At 49.4% G+C, this 8,641-nt stretch overlaps 1 protein-coding gene across 1 annotated transcript; it reads left to right on the forward strand.

Moving 5' to 3' along the window:
- The first annotated feature begins 45 nt into the window (after window positions 1–45).
- Window positions 46–5,487, forward strand: LOC309537716 (interferon-inducible GTPase 5-like). Its single transcript, XM_082232670.1, has 3 exons — window positions 46–174; window positions 911–1,538; window positions 3,237–5,487. Exons 1-3 carry the CDS (start codon window positions 60–62, stop codon window positions 4,438–4,440), a joined length of 1,947 nt encoding a protein of 648 aa, XP_082088796.1. The 5' UTR covers window positions 46–59; the 3' UTR covers window positions 4,441–5,487.
- The last annotated feature ends 3,154 nt before the right edge of the window (window positions 5,488–8,641 follow it).

Consider the following 8,641-nt stretch of genomic DNA (forward strand, 5'->3'; position numbering starts at 1 on the left):
CCTCTTCCTCCCAGCTGGCTGTGCTTGGCAGGCGGAAAGGCTCGTCTGACGTCTCTGGGATGCGCAGGGAAAACAGATCAGAGCAACGGCAGGCGGGTGGGAAGAGGAAGCAGCCAAAGGGGGACAACGCCGGGGAAGCCGAGCGAACGGTCCCGGGGCGCAGCCTTGTAGCGGGTAAGCAAGCCCAGGCCGGCGGGTGTCTCCCCATCTTCTTCAGCTTCCAAAAAACGAAGTGTCAGACGGCGGGTCGTTCTGGCTGCCTGAAGATCTTCTCCCCGGCCTGATGGAAAAGGCAAAAATAATTTCCGGCCTCTTTCCGCATTAGTGCGCCGCTGTGTCTGCCAGATCGCTTAATCAACCTGTTTTCTTGCCGAAGAATCAGCAGCCCTCTTACGCCATAGGCTCAAACTAGGATAGGCGAAGGGTCGCGTCTTTTGCTGGCGGGGGATGACCGACTTCAGGGGCTGGTGATTTCAAGGCTGGATTACTGCAATGCTCTTTTTGTGGGGCTTCTCTTGCAACTTGATCTGGAAGCTGCAGAATTCTCCAGGAGTGAGGCCCTGTTAGCATATAGCACTCCTGCTCAGAGATCTGCACCGGCTGCCCGTTTGGGGTGAAACTGCCCCCTCCCCCGCCAGCATATAACACCTTGCTTGCGGGGGTTGTACTGCTTGCCTATCTGCTACGCAGGTTCAAGATTATACCAGGTCATACCGTTCAGGTCCAGGTTACCTGGGAGATACACCATGGCTGTGGTCCTCACTGGCTTATTCCATTTTGGTGGTTGTTTATGTGTGTGTGTGTGGACTTAAAATATATACAGCCAAGTTCCTTGTGTTTAATCACAGCCTCTGAGTAATGTTGTTTTTCTCTCTCCTCCCATCTCTCCCCTTTCCTTATGTTTCCACAGCATCCCTCAAGAAGCCCTGTTTCCCTGCACCCAACATGGCTCTAAAGGCCCCCCCGGGCTCTGCGCTGAGCTCCCCAGAGCAAGGGGATGTCTCTGTGGTCCTTGTGGGAAAATCCGGCGTAGGAAAATCGGCCCTCCTCAATGCCTTGCGCGGGATGACCGAAAACGATGTCGGATGTGCCCCGCTGGAGGCCCCGCCCAAATCCAGGGGGCCTGTCATGTACCCCGACCCATCCCACCCCAATTTACTGATATGGGAACTAGCTCTGGATTGTGAGGGGCAGGCCGACCGGTGGCTGAAGGAGGCTGACGTTTTTGTCATGGCGACAGACGGCAAGTTTGACGAGACTCACGCCCACCTGGCCGGGGAGGCCCGGGCGGCTGGCAAGAAGGTCTATTTTGCCCGCACCAAAGCCGATTTGGATCTTCATACCCTCAAGCGGTTGATGGGGGAGCACTACAACCGACCCCAGGCCCTGCAGGCCCTGCGGGGTGTCTGTGCTGAGTCGCTGGGGGCCCACGGTCTCGGGGAGCCCTTTGTCTTCCTGATCTCTGCTTTTGAACCCTACGCCCTGGGCTGCCCCCAGCTGCGAAAAGTGTTGCTGGAGGACGTCCACACATATGAGAGGTAAGTCAGGCAACCAGCTTAAGCGAACCAAAGCAACATAGAATGAGTGAATGAAACATGACTAAGATTCACAATGACGATAATAATATTGCGGATCTAGAAAAGGGTTGCCGAAGCGATCAAGGGGATGAAGCCACTCCCCTATGAGGGTCGGGGCTTTTCAGTTTAGAAAAAAAGGTGATTAAAGGGAGAGGACATGATAGAGTTGAGTAAAATTAAGTGTGACACAGATAAAGTGGATAGTCATAATACAGTCGTATCTTGGTTGTCAAACGCCTTGGTACTCAGATGTTTTGGCTCCCGAACGCTGCAAACCCGGAAGTAAGTGTTCTAGTTTGCGAGCGTTTTTTGGAAGCCAAATGTCCATTTTGGCTGTTGGCATTGTTTCTGGGGCCAATCAGCCAATCGGATCCACCAGGGCTCTTAGGTTTTTAAGTTTAATGGAAGAAGACCTACAGAGACTTCATGAACAGAGTTTTGAGGCCAGCTGCCTGCGGGCATGGGCACGTCGCTCATAAGGACAAGGGCCTCTGGCTGATGTTCTTGTACAGCGACAAGGAATGTAAATTACAGCCGCAGGCCGATATTTATATCCTGTTGGCCTTTGCTCGAGTGTCATCAGGACTTTTGCTCGGAGCAAAGCAACCAGAGAAGTGGTTTAGTTGTGCCTCCCCTGCGGAGAAAACAGTGTTTGTTTACAAGCAACAACCCCCACCGCCAAGATGCTCCTGTTACCCAGAGTTGTAATCAAATGAAGCTGTGCAAATCTGGTGTAGCGTAGTGTTGACTTTCTTGGAATTCCAAAGGTGTCCACTGGTCCAAAAGGGTGGCAACCTTTTACAAGGCCACCACATATGAAAGAATGTTAACTCTACCACTTTGGACCTGTAAAATGGTAAAAGAGTATTGGGAAATGATCCATAATGAATTGAAAAAAATGTTTCAAAGTATTCTTCCCCCAAACCAAAGTCCTTCCTGTCGGGGATAATTCAGACTGAAATTCCCAGATGTCAGAAAAGGTTATTTATGGATGCAACAACTGCGGCCCATGTTTTGTTAGCTCCCAAATGGAAAATGAGTGAGGTCCCAGCCAGAGAAGAATGGCAACTTAAGTTGACAGAATAGGCACAACTTGCAGACTTAACATATAGAATAAGAAAACAAGAAGAACATACGTTTAGAGAAGATTGGAAAACATTTATTGAATATATGGGAAATAATTGTGTACAGCTGAAAATGCTGACAGCTTTAAGATAGATTCAACAGTGTACCGTAAATAAGTTTTGATGGATGCAATAATGGAATACTGAATGGTATAGTTTTTGTAAAATATGCAGGGATTTATGATACGTAAAATGAACCAGGGAAGAAGGGAAGTCATTGATATCTTAAGGATGTAAAAATGAGTGTTTAAAATTATAAAATGGAAACTTTAACAAAAGTTATATACAAAAAATGAAAAGGGTGGCAACCTCTGAATGAGCTTAATTGCTGTGGAATGCCTGCTGACCAATGAGAAATGGAAGGGGAATGGGAAATGGAATGGAGCACTCCACAATACAACTTTAATTTCATATGATATTAATTCTAGTCATTGGATACTGATGATGTTAATATAATAGGATATCAATTATAGTTAACAATATTAACCCCAGTTCTTCCTCCCTATCCCTTGCCGTGTCCTGTTTACCCCCACAGGGTCCTAAAGCCCACTCGCTTGGACTACGAGGTGATCAGCGAGCAGGAGATTGCAGAGATCCAGGAGGCCTATGAGCTGGGAGGCCTCTCGGAAGTGGTGACCCGCATTCAGTGCAGCCTGGAGACCCTCTGGAATGCCCAACTTGACATTGGCGTCACGGGAGAGTCGGGCGCTGGGAAATCCACCTTTGTCAACGCCTTGAGGGGTGTGGGCGATGAGGAGGAGGGAGCTGCAGAGACAGGCGTGACAGAGACCACAGCCCAGCCTACGCCATATCCTTACCCCGGCCACCCCAACGTCATCCTGTGGGATCTCCCTGGCATTGGCACGCCCAACTTCCAGGCTGAAAGCTACCTAGAAGCGGTGGAGTTTTCTCGCTACGACTTCTTCATCATCCTGGCCTCGGAGAGGTTTAAGGAGAACCACGTCCGTTTGGCCAAGGCCATTGTCAAAGAAGGCAAGCGGTTCTATTTTGTGCGCACCAAGCTGGACAACGACCTGGAGGCCATGAAGAGGCGGAAGAACCCTCCAACTGAAGAGGAAGTCCTGGAGGAGATCCGGACTGACTGCCGGGAGAAGCTCGCCAAGGCCGGGCTGGCAGACACCAAGGTTTTCTTGCTCAGCAGCTTTGAGATTGACAAGTTTGACTTCCAAGTCTTCGAGGAAACCCTGGAGCAAGAACTTCCGAGCCACAAGCGCCACGCCTTCCTGCTGTCGCTGCCCAATGTCTCCTCGGTCATCATTGACAAGAAGAGGCAGCTCCTTCACCAGGAGGTATGGAAGGTAGCTCTGATCTCCAGCTTGGTGGCCGCCGTCCCTTTGCCGGGCCTGGCCTTCACCTGTGATGTCTCCATTTTGCTGAGGAAGCTGTCCACCTACCGGCAGGACTTTGGCCTCGACGCAGCGTCCTTGACCCGTCTGGCTGAGCGGTCGGGGAAACCGCTGGAGGTCCTGAGGGCCGAAGTCCACAGCACTCTAGGCCGGAGCATCAACAGGGATGTGGTCATTGGGCTGCTGGGGAAGGCCACCGGGACAGGCTTGGTGGTGGCCAATTTCTTCATCCACCGGATCCCGATTTACGGAGCCCTGGCTTCCGGCGGGATTTCCTTCCACACCACTTACTACATGTTGAGCCAGTGCTTGGAAGAGCTGGCCAATGACTCCCAAAGGGTCCTCATGAAGGCCTTTGAAAGCGAAGTCTGAGGCAGCTGGAATAAGGCGGCAGTCCCTAGGCGCCTCTGTGACTCTTCCTCAGATGCCTTAGCACTGTTCGGTTCCTGCTTTAGCTTCATCATGGCTGATCTACTTGTTGATGTTTATGGAGTCATGGGACCATGATCTTGTTTTGGAACCTGGTTTTGACGAATGGGAGTTGCATGAGGCCGCCATCCCCTACTGGAACGAGAGCAATATTTAGACGAGCAATTTCTGTGCAGTGTCCCAGAAGGCTCCACAGTTCCCTGTTACTCAGGGGCGGCCAACCCTTCCAAATGTTGCTGCATGTAAGCCAGGGTTTCCCAAACTTGGGCCTCCTGCTTTTTTTGGACTACAACACCCATCATCCCTTGCCAGCAGGACCAGTGGTCAGGCATAATGGGAATTGTAGTCCAACACTGCTGGAGACCCAGGTTTGGGAAACCCTGGTGTAAGCCATGCTGACTTGGGCTGATGGGAGCCATAACCCAACACCTGGAAGGCAATTAGTTCCCTGTCCTGTTTTATGATAATGTTACATGACTAACCTGTGGCCTTCTGGATGCTGCTGAACCACAACTCCCATCTTCCCTTTCTATTGGCCATGTTGACTTGGGGTGATGGAAGTTGTAGTCCTTTAACACTGTAGTCCGCCAACATCTGGAGGACCAAAGACTTGTCTGTTCTGTGCCGTTAAGCATTCAGTGGCAGGTTTAGTAACAGATGTGGTAGCTTCAGCTTTTGGAAACCGGAGCTCACTTTTCCTCAGATACGTGACATAATTTGGAATGTTTCCTAGAGATATATCCATGGACATAGGTGGAGAAGGGTGTGTAGGAAAGGAAACTAATATATTATCAAGCTTTCTACACCGTCTCATGCAGCTGATGGAATCGGACTCTGGCCCTCACTTGCTTTTTTCCTGGCCACAATAAAACGTGTTAAGTGCTGTGATGCTGCTATGTTTTTAGCTATTCTTACTTTTGTCTGTAAGCTGCCTTGAGTCCCCGCCAGGGGAAAAGGTGGAGTATAAATAAACATACAACAAAAACGATACTTTTTGCAGGTTTCAAAAGCGGCAAACGTCACACTGCTAACACTTTTGGGATTTTCCCATGCGGTTGTCCTTATAAATGCGCATGATTGAAACGGGCGGAAGTTAAGCCTGGTGGAGTTGGAGGGATGCGGCCTGGCCCTTTAAGAACAAAGGGCTGGTGTCTATGCGCTTTACTTCCTTCGAAGCAGTGGAGTCAGAGCGCCACCTGGTGGAGGGGAGCCCCATGGCACTTGAGACAATGTGGTGTATTGCAGCAGCCCAGGCCACTTGCTGGTAGAATCGAAAGAGCGGCTTGATGCAAGTATGGAGCCCCATGAAGCCTGGTCGATTAGGGTGACTGGCACACTGCCCTGCTCACCTCAAATTAGCACCCTGTTGGTCACCTCCTTATTCTTATTTATTTATTTATTAAATCTGTTTACCCGTGGATTTCAGGGCAGTTCACAACACAGTCTTTCGTGTGACGCTGGCTGTCAGTTGCCTCCCCTTTAGTTTTCAGGGGTTCCCTGGCACAACTCAGCAGGGAGGTTGGTGTGGGGCAGGCCTGGGATTAGTTGGCTCCACCTCATCTGGATAGCTTAGTTGGTTAGATCGTGGTGCTGATAACACCGAGGTTGCAGGTTCGATTCCCCATAAGGGACAGCTGCCTATTCCTTCATTTCAGGGGGATGGACCTTGGGGGTCCCTTTGAGCTCTGCGATTCTATGAAAATAAGCTGTACACATGTTTCTTCTTAGGAACCTGCTATGGGCTCTGGCTTTGCCTACTGTTGGGCTCCCTTCCTCCTGCCCTACCAATCCCAGTCACTACTGGATGGAGCACTCTGTCTCTCCTCCACCTGCCTGGTCACTCGATCTGCATGGAATTCCCGGTCACTTGCGGCGACCAGGCTAGCACTGAATTATAAGGCTGGGCTAGAAGATCTTGGAAAGCGGAGCTTCCAGTGGCCTCTGTCTTAAGACCTTGCAAAGGAGCTACCCATTGGGGTAGGTAGTGGCCCATATGGTTGGAGTCCAGCTCTCATTATCCCTGACCACTTAACTGGGATCGGAAGTCTAACAATGTAGTCATCTTAGCTTGGGTAGAGCATGTAACTCTTAACCTCGGGGCTGAGGGTTTGAGCCCCACGTTGGGTGAAAGATTCCTGCATCGCAGTGGGTTGGACTAGATGAGCCTGTTGATATTTCTATTCCACCTTAAGGAGCAGACGTGTGGCATTGTTGCGTGTCACATGTCTGTTTACATTCCAGCACAGCTTGCTGGGAACTTCCCTTGTGTATAGCTTTTGCTTTTTTCTCTGAGATGACGAGAGAAAGAGAGACGACATGTTTCTTTGTCCTGATCTATGATTAATAAATCTGTAGTTGTAGTATGCTTCCACAAGCCTCACACCTATTCTGTGTGTGCAGTTCGATCTGCTGATAGTGTGCCCTGGCTCAGAAGCCCGGGTCGCTGATTTACATCGGAGCAGAGGTGATGGTCTTCGCAGCAGGACGGCTGGAAAGAGATGGCCCAGCCGGGGCTAGCCAGCTGGCCTCCCGGCCCTCTGCATGCCGACAGATCCTCGTGGTCCCTTCCAACTCTACCCTTATGATTCTATGATCTCGGTGGGCCCACAAACAGCTGGGTGCAAGTGATGGACATTGTCGGAAAGCGGCTCATTTTACAGTGTGCAAGGAGGTGAGGGAAAGGGAGGACAAAATACTTACCTGGACCATGAGATCCCATATGATCATTTCAGAATCCAATCCAAGGCATGGGCTGGAGGTGGGGGAGGAGAAAGTCATGTTGTGTCTCTAACAGCAGTTTCCCTAGCATGCCACTAGAGGGCAGGGCCATGCAGTTTCTGGAATAACACCTGCAAAATTCGCACTTGCAATCCTTTTGCTGCAGTAGAAGGAGAGGGAAAGGGGAGTGTGTGTTTGTACGTGAGAAAATGCATGTTGAGGAAATTGCCAAATCAGGCAGTTTCTAATTACGTAGCTCCCCCTTCCCCATTTTCTCCCGTGGTGTAACACCCATATTTCCCTGCTACCATTAATAAAGTTGTTAAGGCATTATCTGTTGTCCTCATGCTTATTTGTGAAGTCTCTTGAATATTTCATCTGGTTTCTTTGGAGCTGTTTAGGTGTGGAAAGCTTTTCTAAAACCCTCAGTTACAAATAGCTATTTATAACCAAGCAACACACTATAGCCTGTGAAAAAGTCCGTGAAAGTTAGTAGCTCACAGCAAAACATAATGCTTAGAATTGAGCCAGTTTGGGGTGTGCTGATTTCAAGGGGGGGGGGGAATCCCCTGAGAATCACATCGGCCATAAACTGGGAGGGTTGCAGATCAGTGTGAAGATGTTCTCCTATTCAAAGTGTGGATAGAAAGCATGGCTCACCTTTCTGATCTGATTTGGCGATGCTGTCATATTGCAAACCCTAATAGGTTACATGATTCCTGACTTAGTAAAGCAGAATTTTTCTTTTTAAAAATGTACACATAGCAATTACTGAGAGAGGCAGCCAAACGAGTGAAAATGAAATAAATGCAGGACTTTTTTATTTAAGGGAGAGCATTCAAGGTTCCTGTAACACCCTATTCTGGCACTGAAAACGCCCCTGGAAACTTGGCTAGGCTCCAGTTATTTACCTGCCTATGCTGAATCAGTGGCCTCAAAGAATCGCCTACAATTTCCATAGTTCCCTTCGTGGAGGAATTCATGGTTAAACTGCTCGGGGAATGGGAAACGGGTATCTCCTGACAACTCTCGGCACTCATAACAAACTACAAGTCCCATGATTCTTTGGGGAAAGCCATGTCTGCTTAAAAGTGGTATGATAATGCTTTAACTGTAAGATGTGGATGTGAGCTGAGATCCAACTGTCAGCCCACTCTGCTTCTGTCTGAGGAATTCAGGCAAGGCACTATTTTGTCCTTCACCTCAGATACCAAATAGTTCCGCAAAGGCCCTGTTCATCGCAGATGAGCTAAACACACTACTTTTTGCTGTAATTTATTTGTAGATGACCTAGGGCACACACGCCAAAATTAAGAACGTCTTTTACAAACTGATTTATTGGTGTTACGTGATCTGCGCTACCTGCACCAGGGGCCTCCCTCCCAGCTTACATTTTTTGGGGATTTCACTTCTGCCTCTGCTTTAG

This window comes from Podarcis vaucheri, assembly GCF_965113315.1.
Source record: "Podarcis vaucheri genome assembly, chromosome: 7".
In the NCBI taxonomy this organism is placed as follows: Eukaryota; Metazoa; Chordata; class Lepidosauria; order Squamata; family Lacertidae; genus Podarcis; species Podarcis vaucheri.